Consider the following 18,157-nt stretch of genomic DNA (forward strand, 5'->3'; position numbering starts at 1 on the left):
TGTAAAAGCTGTATGCTGAGACCCTTTGATAGTTTTTAACAGAAACATTTTTTTTAAGTTTACACAAAAAGAATAACAAATCCTAGAGAAAAGTATTTCCAGAGTAAGTTTCTTAAAGAAATACAACCTGGAAATTGTTTTGTTTAATTGCCTTACATTTTTTCCCGAAGCAATGTCTCAAATCAGTTAATTCAAAAATCCAAATATATCCTGTATTTCATTTGGGTTGTTAATTCTTTTTCAAATGCAGTTGTCAACATTTATATGTAGTAGTGAATCCCAGAACAGAGTAGTGAGTAACTGATACCTGCTTCCATTCCCTAGTCAGGATTATCTATACCTGTGGGCCTGCAGGTTTGATCATCCTGCCCAGCCGGCTTATGGTACTGTTTAGGAACTATTTCAAGAGTTAGACACTGTGCGTGAAGAACTAGATTTAACCAGAAATTATAAAAGGAAAAGACTGAGACTCTGAACAACTTACTTGTTCTTCTCAAAAGGTTTCAAAACATTGAATGTCTTTCCACTGTTGACTTATATGGTGAACCTTTACTGGAATGCACTCCGTTTACTTGGCTTTAGCAAATGTTGTGGAGTATCTGTTTACATGTTTAATCTGTGCTATCTGTGGAAGACACAAAAGCAAAGATAATCTTTGCCTCAGACAATTTACAGTGTAGCTGAGGAAAAAGACATGTACAAAAATAAGAACGGCATAGCTTCCAGCTTTAACATGAGAGTGGTGGAGGACAGAGACTATGGCCTGGTACAGTCTTAAGATTAAGTCCCAGCATGCAAAATGCTATTGACAGCACAAGAGAGCTTTAGTAAAGGTGTATGCTGAGAATTTTGGTTTTGCAATTACTATATTACTTCATAATACACAAGGTTAGGAAAATGTCAGCTCAGTAGAGCAGTGAAACTAGGAACTGAGCAGTCAGGTAACCCATTCATCCTGTCCCTGAGGAAAAAATATACTCTGCACAGATGTACAGATGCAGAGGGAGTGCGTGCAGCTCAAGGCAAACCACAGATCTTGCCTGTTGACAGATACTGACTACAGAACAATCTCACCCTGATTTAGGACATGAGGGAAGAGGAAAAACCAACATTGTGTTTATGAGAAAATACTGCAGGACCCTGACAGGAAATAGCATCTCAAAGACATTATGGACAGTATATCAATACAATTAATGAACTGCGGGATTCAGAAGAAAATTGTAGAAACTTGTTACCTTCAGTAGAAGGCAGTGAGATATGGACCAAACAAACCAGTAGAAAAGGCAACAAAGTAAGAGTAAAAGAAATAGGATGGGAGGGAAAAGAAGGGAAGTGGGAAATCAGAGTCCGGTCTGAAAAGCCTGGGGGTGAGGTGAAATACTAGCTTCTTTGGAGCAGATGGCGGGCAGGGAAATTTACTCAGAGAAGCTTCTGTCCAAGCATTCACCTGGAGAACTTGGGGGAGTTAGCCAGGGGAACAGTAGAGGGGAAGCGAGCATTCTAGGCAGTGGGCCAGTGCAAAGTCCAAGAAGAAAGGGGGACCTGCATTTAGGTCATGGGAGAGGTTGCATGGCTGGACCGTGGAGAGGTGAGTGAGGGACAGGGAGGGACAGTGCATTCAGGTATGTTGGTGGGAAGGAAAATGGTCAAAATACCATATTGGTTAAAACAAGTCAGAAATGAATGTTTCCAGTCACCAGTTCATGCAGATTTAATTGTATGGGATTCATTTAAAATGGATTTTTAGACCGTTTAGTCAGTTTCCAGCATTCAGTTATTTTTAAAAATCCAGTTGCAACCACCAATGCCTACTCTGCCTATATAGCTGTGTTTGTTTTTTTTGTTTTTTTTGTTTTTTTGAGTTTATTTATTTACTTGGGGGGAGGAGCAGCAGAGGGGCAAAGAGAGAAGGAGAAAGAGAGAATCCTAAGCAGGCTCCGCCCTGTCAGTGCAGAGCCTGATGCAGGGCTCAAACTCATGAACTGTGAGATCATGACCTGAGCTGAAACCAAGAGTTGGGCGCTTAACTGACTAAGCCACCCAGGCGCCCCTATTTAGCTGTATTGTGTTTTTCTTTTATATTAAACTGCACTTCCTTGACACTGTGTGATCCAACTTGGCTATCATGATTGAAGCTATTGCATGGAGTGTGCCCTATTCTTTGCAGGTACATAACCTGACATTGAGGCTTCATTCTTGCACAAAAATGATTCATGGAATTAGAGATGATGAGTAAAATGCCTTCTGCAGAAGGTTATGATATGACAGAAGGTTCTGCAACCACTGATAATAATCAGGGGTGCTGTTCATTGCATTAAGATGCTGGGGTATTGTGCCTCATAGAGGCCTGGCCCCTGGGGGACCTCATCATTCCTGGAGTAGGTCCTTGTCCTGGCTGGGAGCAGTACAATGGCCAGTGGCATCAGGCTGTTGGTTTACACTCACTTCACTCATCAATACTTCTTCCAAACCCAAAACTTTAGGAATAGATGTCAAACAAGCAAACTCAGCTAACAATGAAATAGAGATAAAAAGAAGGAACTTTAAAAAGTCTGACAAATGGCCCGAAAGTCTTAAAGATGGATAAAAACTTGAGAGCTACTACATACTGAGTGCATTGGAATAAGACCCGAGAAATAAATGGGGGCAGGGCGTGGATTTTGAACCAGTGTATTGTTTCTGCTATGATTTTATTCCTGATCCAGTTGTTAAATCAAATCATATGGGTGTAGCAAGACTTCATTTAGACTGGAGAGGAGTGGGCACAAGATGATCAAGGGACTTGTAAACAATGTTAAAGACATTGGCCTTGATCCTGAGGCTTCCAGGGAGCTGTTGAAGGGTTTTGAAGGGGGGCAGTACCATCATGGCTGCATGATGGAGGATGGATACAAAAGAAAGCAGCGTGAAAGCCACCATGTGATGGAGAGGTGGTTACAGAGCCCAGAAAAAGGAGGTGATGATGGACCCAAGGGAGTTGGAAGATATGTAGGAGGCAGAATTTTGTAGAATATGGTGATCATGAATGCTGGTATAATGAGGAGGCATAGAAGCAGACAAGGGTGACATTCTGGTTTCAGGCTAGGGGATGGGATGGATCCTGATGTCATTCACTGTGGCAGGAAGCACAAGAAGGGAAATAAGTGGGGAGAGGGACATAATGAGCTAAATTTTGAACATGCTGAGTTTCCCCCTTTCCTTCAAAAAAAAATCACATTTCACCCTCCATAAATTTAGCATGAAATTTACACATTTCTCTTGAGTATTTTCTGTCAGATGGGCAATCATAAGAGATGTGCTCCTCAGTTTTTCCTTGGTTATTTTCCTTTTCTCATGAGATAACAGAAACCTTTTCATTACTGAGATTCCATCTGACTTGTTCTCAGAGTGCAGGGCATTTACAGAGGGATAGATTTTTGGAGAGAAACCAGGTTCTGCAAATTTGTGAACCCAAAGATGCTTATTTAAAAGCAATCCCACTAGGGGTGCCTGGGTGGCTTAGTCAGTTAAGTGTCTGACTCTTGGTTTAGGTTCCGTCATGATCTCCTGGTTCGTGAATTCAGCATCGAGCCTCCCATCAAGCTGCAGGTCTCCTGGCTGACAGTGCAGAGCCTGCTTGGGATTCTCTGTCCCCCCTCTCTCTCTGCCCCTCCCCTGCTCACTTTCTCTTTCTCTCTTAAACATTATTTAAAATGTTTTAAATAAACATTTAAGAAATAAATTTTAAAAATAAAAGGAATTCCACCAGGATGACTGGTCTGTATTTCCGGAGGTAATAACAGATCACCCCATTTATAAATGAGGAAAAGCAGAGTAGCGAATTTCCCTGGTTGCTGTTATGCCCTATTCCGTTTAAAAACTACTTATTATTCTGGAGTGCCTGGGTGGCTCAGTCGGTTGAGTGTCCGACTTCGGCTCAGATCATGATCTCGCGGCTCGAGAGTTCGAGCCCCGCATCGGGCTCTGTGCTGGCACCTCAGACCCTGGAGCCTGCTTCTGTCTCTGTGTCTCCCTCTCTCTCTCTGCCCCTAACCCACTTGCATTCTGTCTCTGTCTCTCTCAAAAATAAATAAACATTAAAAAAATTTAAAAACTACTTATTCTTTTGGACAGTCATTGCTTTGTTTGGCTTCACTCCCAAGAGGCAGGAACCACATATGAGCCTAACTATTGAACCTTGGTGAGGATGCAAGACTATCAGTGGTTCTTCAGAGAGCCACTGCTAAAGCCTGAGAACACTTAATCGTGAGAACAGAAAGTGCACTAACTAGATTTTTTTTCAGCGTGATTATTGAAAGGATTCGGAGGCATCTCATGGGGTAAAAGATAGGAAGCATGACCAGGCCTCCTAGGGGCTGGCACTGGGAGTAGAAAGTTGTGGGGACCACAGCCAGGGGCATCTTGGGCCCAGCCTTCCCATGGGCCTCTATTACTCTGTCCCTCAACAAGCGGTGTCCTTCCTCTCCCTCTCAGTAGGCCCCCTTACTTTGCCTACTCATCTCCCCCACACAGCCCCTTATGGCCAACCCCAGATGGTGGCTGCCTCTATGAACGGATGTCAAACTTTTGTGGTTGCATACCCCCTGGAAGAAATTTTATAAGCTGTATACCACCTCACATATTTGTATGTTGACATCCAGAATTTTTCAACACTAGTTTAAATAGATGCAAATAATGCAATGACTAGCATATTATGAATTTTGACATTTTTAAAAGTTATCCAGTGGAGTCTAAATAATTTTGTGGCAGTTTGATTTCTTTTCCATGTAAGAAGCACATGACTAGCTTTTTGTTAATAGACTTTATTTCTTGGAGCAGTTTTCAATTCATGATAAAATTGAGGAAGTTCCCATATACTTTCTACACATACATAGTCTCCCCCACTATCAGTATCCCCCACCACACTGGTATATTTGTTACAATCAGCGAACCTACATTGATTGACAGGCCATTATCACCCAAGTCCATAGTTTACATGAGGGTTCACTCTTGGTGTTGTGCAATAAACCTTTTTAACATTTGGGAAATTTTACATTGTTCCTTGTTTTTCCCCTTGAACTATTCCCATTCCATTTTCTCCCCAAAGATTTCTCCTATTGTAATATGTTTTTATGCCTGAAAGTCTCTGCTTGAGCTCTCTCTCATATTTCTCTTCAACAAATTATATTTATAAATTGGTAAGTAATTTTTTAATTTCCTGTCATCATAAGGCACTTATGTGTTAAAAAATTACACAATTGGTTGAATAATTTAAAAACATTGAAATTAAATTGCTTGACAATTTAAAAACATTAATATTATAACAATTGATATTAATCTTAAAAAGTAAAACTCCAGGGGGAAACATCCTTAATGAGATAAATAGATGAAACCTTCTCCCCTCTGATTAGTTCCAGGATAAAAGGATGAATGTTCAGTATCAATTATATTCCTATTTTTCATTCTTATACAAGTTAAGTACTTTTTATAGATGCAAGCAGTGAGAAACCTTGTTCACATAAATAAGTGGACAAGAATAGAAGAGCTTTGTGAGAGCAATGCCATTAAATTCTTTGAACTCCTTCCAAGTTACCTGCCACTGAGAGATCAATGATGATTCTTTTAATGCACCACCTGACATGATTAGGTGCCTTCCATTGTGTAAAGGCAAAGAGTTAGAAACCACTTGACTTCTCAAAAGATTTGTTTTGAGTTGTGAGTCTTTCTTTCCCTCTCACCACCCATGTTTCAAGTTGTCCCTTTGTTTTGAGCGTTGAGCTCCCCACCCAGGGCAGTAAGATCCTCTGTGGTTGTGAGGTGTGCCTTTCTCTTGGGAAGTGGGAAAAGGGCCTTCCACTCTCAGGCAGATCCGTTTTAGAAAAGAGTATGTATGGAAGTTGAGGGTGTAGAAATCGATGCCCATCTACCCTTGGAGGGGCTTCAGTATACACTCCAAGGGGGACACAGTTGAACACAGCCTGGCCTTGAATGGTGACTCAGGCTCCCCCACAGTTAAATTAACTGTCTTCTGCTTCTGAATCTGTCACAACTGTTATAAAATAATGATTTGTGTCATTTTCATCTTCAGCTTGTTAAGAAGCTCAAGGAAGGTAGGTATTACTGAACTTCTTGTCAGACAGTAAGGACACTTAGCTGATAATAGCCACTGAAGTGTGTATCATGTGTGTGTATATACATATATATATATATATATATATATATATATATATACACATATATATATACATACATATACACACATATACATATATAATATTTATATAAATATATATTTATAACATAAATATAAATTATATTGATATAAATATAATGTTTGTATATAAATATACACACATATATAATTTATTGTCAAATTGGTTTCCATACAACACCCAGTGTTCATCCCAACAGGTGCCCTCCTCAATGCCCATCACCACTTTCCTCTCTCCCCGACCCCCCATCAACCTTCAGTTTGTTCTCAGTATTTAAGAGTCTCTTATGGTTGGCCTCCTTCCTTCTCTGTAACTTTTTTCCCCCTTCCCCTCCCCCATGGTCTTCTGTTAAGTTTCTCAGGATCCACATATGAGTGAAAACATATGATATCTGTCTTTTTCTGCCTAATTTCACTTAGATTAATACCCTCCAGTTCCATCCACGTTGTTGCAAATAGCCAGATTCCATTCTTTCTCATTGCCAAGTAGTATTGTATTGTATATATATAAACCACATCTTCTTTATCCATTCATCAGTTGATGGACATTTCGGCTCATTCCATAATTCGGCTGTTGTTGACAGTGCTGCTATAAACATTGGGGTACAAGTGCCCCTATGCATCAGCACTCCTGTATCGCTTGGGTAAATTCCTAGCAGTACTATTGTTGGGTCATAGGGTAGGTCTATTTTTAATTTTTTGAGGAACCTCCACACTTTTTTCCAGAGTGGCTGCACCAGTTTGCATTCTCACCAATAGTGCAAGAGGGTTCCTGTTTCTCCACATCCTCCCCAGCATCTATAGTCTCCTGATATATTCATTTTAGCCACTCTGACCGGCATGAGGTGGTATCTCAGTGTGGTTTTGATTTGTATTTCCCTGATGAGGAGTGACACTGAACATCTTTTCATGTGCCTGTTGGCCATCTGGATGTCTTCGTTAGAAAAGTGTCTATTCATGTCTTCTGCCCATTTCTTCACTGGATTCTCTGTTTTTCAGGTATGGAATATGGTGAGTTCTTTATAGATTTTGGATACTAGCCCTTTATCTGATATGTCTTATTAGGAACAGACCAGGAGACTCTGGGAGCCTCCAGAAGGAGGGTCTTTCAGTCCTTGGGATCAGAGACAGCCTCCCTGAGGAACATGTTTCTCATGTTCACCAAGGGAACAGAGATGAAGGAGGGAGGCAGGAGGGGAGATTCCAAGCCATAGAGAAGAATTATAAAGGCCCATAATCAGACTGTATGTCATTCTCAAGGAATAGAAAGGCGCAGTGAGGCTGCCGTGGAGAGTGCTATGGGGATAGCATGCACAGGGCCAAATCCGTGGACCTGACATGCTGTGCTGAGGGTTTTCGATGACAGCTTCATAAAACGTGTTTTCTGTTCAGATTTGTTTCTACCAAACTGCCTCTCACTAGAAAGCGGTACCCTGAAGTGGCCAAGAGTGTGGCTCCTAAAGTCAGACTGGTGGGATTTGAATCCTGACTCCATTGCTTGTTAGCTGTGGGTCCTTGAGCAAATTACCTAACTTCACCAAGTCTCTATTTTCTTGTCTGAAAATGAGGATAATTTGTTTTTAGAAATATGTTGTGAGAAGTAAAGGCCATCATCCACACAAAGTGTAATACATACCATGATTTTAGTTGGCTTCGTTGTAGACAATAGTCTGAATGAGAGAAGCGATGGAGGCACGTGGGAGGACAGGTCTCCAGAAGGTGTCAGTGGTGCTCTTGGATTAGGGTGATTACAGTGGGGCCAGGCCAGACTCCCATCTGAGACAGTGGTGCTGTATAATCTCACAAGTTTTGGGGCAGGTAATCAAAGAAGTGTGCATAGGAATCTAACCTCAGGCTACCTGAAGTTGTTCAGGACAAATTAAGGAAGTAAGGATTTAATCCCTAGGTTCCCCATGATGCCAGGCACTTGCTCAAGAACTACATGAGCATCCACATTGTATTGAATGCTTCTTATATTGTATCCACATTGTATTGATGCTTCTTGAGCATCAAATGTATCCACATTGTATTGATGCTTCTTGAGCATCCACATTGTATTGAAAAACAGCCAGGGAAGGAGACTGTAGGTGAGATGCAAGGCCAGAGGTGTCTTCCGGATGTAATGGGCAGAAGAAGAAGAAGCATTTACAAGCTAGTGTGAAAATAAAAGCAGTAACCAGCATTGTTTAGGAAGTGAGGTACATGCAGAGGACAGATGCATAACATGGGGACATTATGTTTGGCTGTGTGTCTGGAGGCATGGGGTCAGCAGCCAGTGAAGTACAGCTGGCTGATGAGTGGTGTTTAGCACCATATTCTAAGCACCAAGACAGAGTTGTCAGAGATGGGGGCCTGTTATAGCCTAGGGCCCAGGATGTTGAATTTAAAGGATGTAGGTTGGTGGGCAGAAAAACCCAGGTTGAGGAAGGAGAGGTGTCAATTCTACTCATTAACAATTGTGGCTGTTCTGTAGTTGAGAAAGTTTCCCAAAGCTTCAGATATCCCAGAAAATTAAGCACCTCCTCAAAGAGAAAGAGCCTAAAGAAATTGTTTTATATTTCTATTTTGTATTTCAGGTAGGCCTAATGACCAGAAGAAGAAAAGAACAAAAAGATGAGGTGGGAGGCACTGTGGAATCCCACAGGGAATGGAAGATAGGCCTCAGGGAAAGCCCACCCCCAATATTTATGGGGCCTAGGGCAAGAGTAGATTGAAGGCCTATAGGCAATATATCTATATATATTTAAAGTTCTAAATCAAGTTAATAAACAGTTAAATGTGTTCTATCTTCCTACCTGGGTGCCTTCATAATGACCTAAAAGTTTGGCCTTAGCATTCTTAGATTTCTTTTGAGTACTGTGCAAAAAGGTGGTGTCATGGAGGTGCTCATGACCTTCCTCTAGACTTACCCTTCCACCCACCCCATCTATCCTGTCCCACCTGGGCCTTGCATGCATGATGTGGACACTCCAGCCAAGAGAGTAGGCTTCATACAACCCATCACTCTCCTGCAGGAGCTGCCCCTTGGCCACCTTCTGGCCTAGATGCACACACTAGCAGTGCCATCTGCCCTCAGGAGGATGGGTGTAGGGCAGAGCCTCAGGGCCATTTGGGCAGGGAATTCCAAGGTTCTGAGTTTGTGGAGTATGGACTAAAATGTGGAGGTCATTGGCTCCAGGTGGCCATATCCCTTTGGCCCCATAAACTTACTGCCTTGTGAGTGGGGGAGTGGCTGAATGAGGGTCAAGACAGGGACCCTTTAAAGTGTGGAGTCAGGGGGCACCTGGATGGATCAGTCAGTTAAGTGTCCAACTCTTGATTTAGGCTCAGGTCATGATCTCACAGTTTGTGAGTTCAAGCCCCACATCAGGCTCTGTGCTGACTGCATGGAGCCTACTTGGGATTCTCTCTCTCTTCCTCTCTCTCTGTTCTCCCCCACTTGTGCTGTGTCTCTCAAAATAAATAAGTAAACCTAAAGAAAAATAAAGTGTGGAGTCAGGGCAGGGGCCCCTCTTGCCCAGGTGGTACTGCTTCTTTTGGGTAAAGTGGGTTGGGACAGTAGAACCTTACTATCTAAGAGCAACTTTATTTACCTTAGTTTCTCTGTCTGGTTGTCATTAGAAAGTCTCCTCTTCCCACTTCATTGGAATCACAGGTGGTCTGCTATTCCTAAATAAGTGCCAGATGTGCAAATGGAGGTCAGCTGTTGCCCGAAACCAAACTAGAGGTTTAGGGGTGCCGGTGTGGTTCAGTTGGTTAAGCATCCAAATCTTGATATCAGCTCAGGTTGTGATCTCACGGTAATGAGATCAAGCCCCATGTTGGGCTCCATGTCTGAACATGGAGCCTGCTTGGGATTTTCTCCCCCACTCTGTCTCTGCCCCTCCTCTGCTCCCACTCTCTCTCTCTCTCTCAAATAAATAAACATTTAAAAAATTAAAAAAAATAAAGACCGAAGAGAGTCTCTGGAAACAGAAAACGATTCTTAGGAACAAGGATATTTTACATGTAGAGAATACTCACGAATATTCATTCATGGACTGAGAACTGATTGGTTTACTCTGTGTTCCAAGAAGGTGATATTACGAAGTAATGTATTTTCTCAGTTTCTTTCCTCTCCAGCTGCCCCCAAGTCTTGCATTCTCAGTTGTGAGAAAAGGGATCAAGCTGTAACTGAAAGTCTCATTTCCCATTTTAAAGTTCTTTTATTGTTCACCTCAAAGCTGAGGAGTTTCCATGAGTAACAGATAAGGAGTTAACTCTTGAGTTCCACTGCTTGCTACAGAGCAGCTCAAGTTGAGTTAGCTGACCTCACACCTGATGAAAAGTTCTGGCCCAAGGACAGTGGGTCCATTCTAAGGACTACCGTCTCTCAACTCCAGCTCAGATTTACTTCGTGGGTTTTTTCCATTTTCTTTAAAACAAAAACAGTGTAAGGGTGCCTGGGTAGCTCAGTCGGTTAAGCGTCTGACTCTTGATCTCAGCTCAGGTCATGATCTCATGGTTCATGAGATTGAGCCCCATGTTGGGCTCTGCACTGACAGCATGGAGCCTGCTTGGGATTCTCTCCCCTCTCCTCTGCGCCCCCCACACTGTCTCTCTCAAAATAAATGAACTTTTTTTTAATAAATACAATTTTTTAAAAAATAAGTAAAAAAATAAATAAAAACAGTATAGTACCATCACTTGGAAGGAAAAAAAAAGTTACTCTGAATCTGAAAAAATGAAAGGGATCTCAGAAAAGTCTTAGAGAAAGACAAAGCTACATATCCTGGCCCTTTGGGATATCCTTATAAAATGAGGCCCTTCACAGTTTAGAAAGGCTCTTCTCTTACCTGTCCCTGAGGTGTTCTCCTTTTGCCACATGATGGTGAATAGCTCAGGCCGCAGCGTTTCCTCTGTTCCTTCTTCCCACTCTTACATGATTCACCTGCCCAGGACTCTAAAGCAAGGTGTGCTTGTAGGCATCACTCTCTGCCTTTACTCTTCACTGCTCAGTTTTTTTTTTTATTGTGGCAAAATATTCATAACATGGAATTCACCATTTTAATCATTTTTAAGGGTATAGTTCAGTGGCATTAAGTGCATCCACACTGTTGTGCCGGGTTCTCTCCTATGGTATTTAGAGCATTTTAATACTGAAAAAAAATGAGGAAGAACTCAAATTTCTGGCACTGACTGGCCTTTGGCCAATCACTTAATCCTCCTGCTTCCTTACCTGTAAAGTAGTAATAGTACCTATGTTGTGGGGTTCTTGTAAGTGAGCTCTTGGTGTCGACTTCTGGCAGGTAGTATATGTTACATATTAATGGTTAGTCATGATCTTCAAGCCAAACATGTAAAATTAAAATAGTTTCTGAATCCTAGATGATAATCACACTAATTCATGATGTGCTGTCCTTTTCAAATAAGTAAAAGTATTGACAAACATACTAAAAGATAATTCGGTAAGAATTATCAAAGCAATTGTACTTGACTGATTTCCCCTATTGAAGTTGGCAAATTGTCATTTTTATGCATTCTGTTCCCAGGAAATATCCTAATTCTGCATATTGTATTTGCCTGCACTTTGCTTCCTTCCCTTCTGTCCAGTACACTCTGTTCTTTTTTTTTTAATATTTAGTAAGTTTTCATTAAAAAATTTTTTTAATGTTTATTTATTTTTGAAGGAGAGAGAGACAGAGTGTGAGTGGCGGGGGGATGGGGGGATGGAGCAGAGACAGAGGGAGACAGAATCTGAAGCAGGCTCCAGGCTCTGAACTGTCAGCACAGAGCCCGACATGGGGCTCGAACCCACAAACAGTCAGATCATGACCTGAGCCAAAGTCGGACACACTCAACCAACTAAGCCACCCAGGTGCCCCAAGTTAGTTTTCATTTTAATTTCAGTATAGTTAACATACAGCATTATTTTGGGGAGCCTAGGTGGCTCAGTTGGCTAAGCACCCAGCTCTTGGTTTCGGCTCGGGTCATGATCTCACAGTTCGTGACTTCAAGCCCTGCATAGGGCTCTGTGCTAAAAGTGTGGAGCCAGCTTGAGATTCTTTGTCTCTCTCTCTCTCTCTCTCTCCCCCTTCCCTCATCTCTCTCTAAATAAATAAATAAACTTTTTAAAAAATGTTCTATTAGTCTCAGGTGGACAATATAGTGAGTGATTGAGCAATTCCATATCTTGCCCAGTGCTTCTTATGAAAAGTGCATTCCTTAATCCTCATCACCTATTTCCCTCATCCCCCCCCCCACCCACATCCCCTCTGGTAACCATCAGTTTGTTCTCTGTAGTTAAGAGTCTGTTGGTTTGTATCTCTCTTTTTTTTCCTTTGCTTGTTTGTTTTGTTTCTTAAATTCCACATATGAGTGAAATCATACGGTATTTGTTTTTCTCTGACTGACTTATTTCACTTAGCATTATGGTCTCTAGCTCCACCTCTTTTTTTTTGTCAGTCTTTTATATATATGTGTATATATATATAGAATATATATACATATATATATATATAATTTATTGTCAAATTGGTTTCCATCTAGCTCCATCTCTGTTGTTGCAAACATCAAGATTTTATTCTGTTTTATGGCTAAGTAATATTCCTGTGGGTGTGTGTGTGTGTGTGTGTTCTTTATCCATTTATCTATTGATGGACACCTGGGCTGCTTCCCTAGTTTGGCTATTGTAAATAATGCTGCAATAACCATAGGGGTGCATGTATCCTTTTGAATTAGTGTTTTTGTACTTTTGGAGTAAATACCCAGTAATGCGATTCCTGGATCATAAGGTAGTTCTATTTTTAACTTTTTGAGGAACCTCATCCTGTTTTCCAGAATAGCTGCACCAGTTTGCATTCCCACCAACAGTGCATGAGTGTTCCTTTTTCACTACATCCTCACCAACACTTGTTGTTTCTTGTTTTGTTAATTTTGGCCATTCTGACAGATGGGAGGTTATATCTCATTGTAGTTTTAATTTGTATTTTTACAGATATTGAGCATCTTTTCCTATGTCTGTTAGACACATTTGTATCTAAATTCAGTCACTGTCCTCCAGAGGTATATGTTCCAGTTTTAATACATTTTTTTCATGCGTTATTTTACAAAACTCTACATTTTCACATAAAAGTCCTCAGTGTTTTAATTATGACTCTGGTCACTCATAATAATCACTTTGTATATTGATACCTCAGCTGTACTGGTTATGTGAAGATTAACCCTTGGATACTCATGATTTTTTGGAAACATTCGTTTATCATTTTGTCCCAGCCCTCTCATTGATACTCAGTATTAACAAGGTATGATACATGGGTTAATACAAACCCCACTTAGAGACTATGCACCCATTCATGAATGCTTTAAAACCATGGTCTTCCCTGTCCGTTGTGAGGCTAGTTCCCTTTCCAGAAATTCCCTTTCTGCTTCTGTCTGTCCTTAGAAGTTGCCAAGCAGCAAACCCTGTGCTGTGGTTCTTAAAACTTAAAGTAGTCACTAAATTTATAAAACTCCAGATTTCGGGGCGCCTGGGTGGCGCAGTCGGTTAAGCGTCCGACTTCAGCCAGGTCACGATCTCGCGGTCCGTGAGTTCGAGCCCCGCGTCGGGCTCTGGGCTGATGGCTCGGAGCCTGGAGCCTGTTTCCGATTCTGTGTCTCCCTCTCTCTCTGCCCCTCCCCCGTTCATGCTCTGTCTCTCTCTGTCCCAAAAATAAATAAACGTTGAAAAAAAAAATTTAAAAAAAAAATCCAGATTTCAAGTTTCTCTTCATCGGCCAGAATCTCTAGTCCACAGGACCTTGGGAGGATACATGACCTCCACAAGCACATGGGGCACAGGCTCCACCAGCAATCCAGACCCAGGCTCTTCCAGTACATTAGGGTCTCCCCACTTCCAGCATTTGGCACGTTTTCTAGACAATGGAATTTAACAATTTAATGTTGTCATATCCTTTGCTAGTGTTTTCTATCTTATGTTTGTTTCCTCGTTGATTGTGCACAATGGGAGGAAGAGAAGGTTTTACATCCGCCTCAGTAGTCAGCATTTGGTAAAGCCTCGGTAAGGCACTTGGTTGACAGATACCATATGCTGTGGTCCCCACTCTTTTTCCTATAGGTGCGTCTTCTCTCTACAGCAAGACAGTGAGTCCCTTGCAGTGGCTAGCATGGCGATGAACACTCACTGATTCTGATCTCTTAATATTTTCTTTAGAATTTTTACTTGGATAACAAAGGAAAAAAAGAAGGGAAGGAAACAAGTGAGAAAATGAATGCTAAGAACAAGGAATCCTTACTTGAGGTAAGTGTAATTTTGCAGAGTAGAAGAAAAGAGAAGGATGCTAACTGTATCTATTTTTAAATTATTTGCTTCTTAGAACAATGGGATATTCTGAGACACTGAAATTTCAACTTGGGGTTTTAAAATCAAATTATTACTAAATTATAGCTATTTAGATAATTAAACTGGTTCTTTGAGTCAGTTGTTTAAAAGTATGGCTTTAGACTATATTTTACTTTCATGAAGTTGGATTAGTGATTCTCGCCTAAAACACGTAAGAATCCACGTAAAACTCGTCTCTTAACATTCCATGTTTTTCATTACTGATGTGCTCCCCAGAAGTCAGATGTAAGGATTTCCAAACCTTGTTTACAGTGAATTCTAAGATGTTCTTTCAGTAGCCAGGTGTGGTAGGAAGTGTGGGCTTTGCACTTAGGAGACCTGACACAAGGTCTGGGTCTGCCACTGAGGTTCGGATGTTATGCGGCAAGTCCAAGAACCTCAGTGTCCTGGATCATACTGAATTATTACAGCGATCCAGGGCGGTAATGGAAGCACTGGGTCGATTACTGTGCAGATGTTCGTGATTATCACTATAAGGGCGTGTTCCAGAAGTTTATTTGATGGTTGGTTTTTTTTGAAACTCCTAGTGAGTTTTCACGTAGTAACTGTGCTAAAAATCAGGGCTCTGCTCCCAGCACATAATGCAGATGAGTGCAGAGATCTAAAGTCAACACACTTGTGAGGGTGAAGAAAACCTGTGTAGGGTTCCAGCCCAGGTTTTCTTCACGTTCAAAAATGTGTTGACCTTTTCTTTTCTTTTGAGGCTTCTTCTGAAGATTCAGATGACCTGGTGAGCTCTGGACGCATGTTCACACCTGGAGCCAGTTCGCTGACATTGATTAGCACCCTTTCTCTTATTCACCAAGACCTGGCCAGGCTCCCGCACAGGTTTCTCTCCCCACCACATTCTCACAGGCCCGTAACCAGATGGAGCAGACATCAGAACCTTCTGCCACTCACAAGGTCCTGAAAACATGTTATAAATTCCGGCTTCTGGAGCCAAGAGCACAGTGGGTATTTCACATGAAGGCGTAGCAGTGGGAATAGGGACATTCTCTGCATTTAGCAGACTCCAGGTTGTGTCGAGGAAGAAAAAGTACCGGGTACCCAGCAACAAGGAGATTCAGGTTCTGAGTGTACCTAGCAGTGATGGAAACTGACAGACAGGGAAGGGGAGAGTGAAGTTCCCTGACACAGCCATTTGTTTTTAATCATCAGCTGTCTGTAACTCAGGGACAGCTTGTGCCTTGGTTTATACAGTTGCCTGAATAGTTCTTGTTCTAGGACTTCAGCGGTGCATTAAAGGCTGGATGTGAAAGAAAATACAAAGGATGTTACGCTATGAAAAATCAGCACTATTCTGCTTTCTAATTTGGGCCAAATATCTGATTGAAGAGATTATTGACAAGGCAACTAATACTAGCTAAATTGGAGGAGAATGTGAACAAAAATGTGTCCCAGCTCCACTATATATACATTTCCTGGCAGGGTACAAAACTAAAAGTTATTCTCCATTTATGAGATGGAGTAGAAGGGGGTTGAGAGTTACAAAAAAGAAAGCCAAAAGTAAGTTTGAGTATTTGAACTGGAATAAAATGCTGTACTTTTACTGAATTGCTTTTTAAAAGAAATTTACTAAGAATTATTTCATTATATGTAAGTTTTCACATTCGAAAATCTACACCTAGAGAATTTGCTTTGTCCTTCTCCTTTTCTGATACCATAGTGTTAATAACTGCCTTCTTCATTCTTCAATAAGAAAACTATCCCAAGAATAAATTAACATACACATGTTTATGTGAAGGATTATATATTCTAACTTTTCTGTTTAGTGGTAGTAAAATAGTAATTATTTTTACTTATAGGAAAAGGAATAATTTTTCTATTTACCAACTTATAATAACAGAAATAGCCTTTATTTAATGCTTACTTTCACAGTATACCAAGATTGTACTCATAACCTTTCTTATGAAGTTGGAGCTATTATTACTCCATTTTTGCAAGCAAAGGAACTGAGATTTAATGACTTGCCCACGGTCACAAAAGTAAGTGGCTGAGAAGCCTTGAAGTCTAACTCAAGAGCTGAGGTTCAACCACCATGGTATCCTTCCTTTCTTTTGGCAAACAGCATGCAGTATAATTGTATGCATTCAGAGTTACAGACAAGTGACTTTTAGCTGGTTTGGCTAAAAGTCTAGTTTGCCATAGTTTGTTTAAATGTGAACAAAAATTTGTGGGTTTTTTTTCACGTGTTCTCCATAATTGGAATCTCAATTTCAGGAAAGTTTCTGTGGAACATCTGTCATTGTGCCAGAACTTGAAGGAGCTCTTTATCTGAAAGAAGACGGAAAGAAATCCTGGAAAAGGCGCTATTTTCTTTTACGGGCTTCTGGAATTTATTATGTACCCAAAGGAAAGACTAAGGTCAGGAAAATAAAGTAATACGCTTTATCAAAAAATCATTTCATGAAAATGAAACTGAAGAAATTCTCAGACAGTAATTTAAATACACTCCTTTGTTCTGAGATTTGTGTTCCTACAATGTTTATATAAATGCATACCCTATTCTGACAGAATTACAGAAGTCCTTTTGAATTTTTCCATAGCTTTCTCCTGAAGGCAAAGAATTTTATCTGTTTTAAAGTCAGGTTTCAAAAATTATAGCAGAAGCACTTTTCTAGAGAGTAATTTGCTACTTTACATACCTATTTCTGAGGACGTTTTCCTCCTGTATTTACTCTCTTGTTCTATAGTCTATATATAAACTTCTATCTGGAATCATAGAGGTATAAGCATTGACAGATCTACATCAAGATTGTAGCCCTTATTCCCTGAGCATTTAAATTGTTCTTTGAGGTGTGCTATATGCTTTTCCCTGCCTGTTTTAAGAGAGGATCTTAGCTATCGTTTAACTTCTACTTGGTGATTCAGGTTCATTGCCTCAGAAGTACAAGCATATCATAAATTCCTCATCTTTGAAATGAATTTGGACTCTCATTATGACCATTAGCTTTTCCTGAGACCCTTATTTTAGAGGCTTGGGGCATTTCCATCTTTTGTTCACCATTAAAAAGCTTTAGGATACCTCTCAGCTCTCTATATCTGGGGTATGCTGAAGCATTTTGCCTTCACTGCCAAATCCAGGGCACCACCCAATGGCATATGTACAAACTGCAAGCCTTCTAATAAGGCTTGACCCACATTCCCAAGCAGGTAAAGTCATGGGAAATATCCAGATCTGCTCCTCTATCTCTGTGGGAATGCAGGAGAGGCATTATGGGTAATGCCTGGTGGAGGGCAGCTACTGGGCCTACTTAGTGTCAGTCTTAGAGAACTGATACCTTCCCATTTATGCCACCTTCATTCTGGCCCCACACTGGGATGTAATAGCTGACACAGAAATTATTTTGGAAGTGCTATGTTTTTGGCATTTACATGTCAATTAGATGTATAAATAAACCTATCACAACATATTGGCTTTGGGCAAGAGTACTTTCTCTCACTGCTACCATTAACCTCGGAATGGAGGAAGGAGCCAAGGAATGAAGAGAAAGAATAAGAAGTAGAATTTTGGAAATGAAGAGGCAAAACTGTATTCATTCTTTTTTTTAATTTTTTTTAAATTTTTTTATTTTAAAGAGAGAGAG

General features: G+C 40.8%; 1 protein-coding gene across 2 annotated transcripts in view; it reads left to right on the plus strand.

The window, feature by feature from the left end:
- LOC123591401 (amyloid beta precursor protein binding family B member 1 interacting protein) overlaps positions 1-18,157 on the plus strand; it is a 106,246-nt gene that overhangs the window by 61,177 nt on the left and 26,912 nt on the right. For both annotated transcript variants that reach the window (XM_045465687.1, XM_045465688.1), the window contains exons 8-9: positions 14,382-14,468; positions 16,791-16,934. In XM_045465687.1, coding sequence (XP_045321643.1) covers positions 14,382-14,468; positions 16,791-16,934 — 231 coding nt within the window. The remainder of the gene's footprint in view (positions 1-14,381; positions 14,469-16,790; positions 16,935-18,157) is intronic.

This window comes from Leopardus geoffroyi, chromosome B4 (genome assembly GCF_018350155.1).
Source record: "Leopardus geoffroyi isolate Oge1 chromosome B4, O.geoffroyi_Oge1_pat1.0, whole genome shotgun sequence".
Taxonomy (NCBI): Eukaryota; Metazoa; Chordata; class Mammalia; order Carnivora; family Felidae; genus Leopardus; species Leopardus geoffroyi.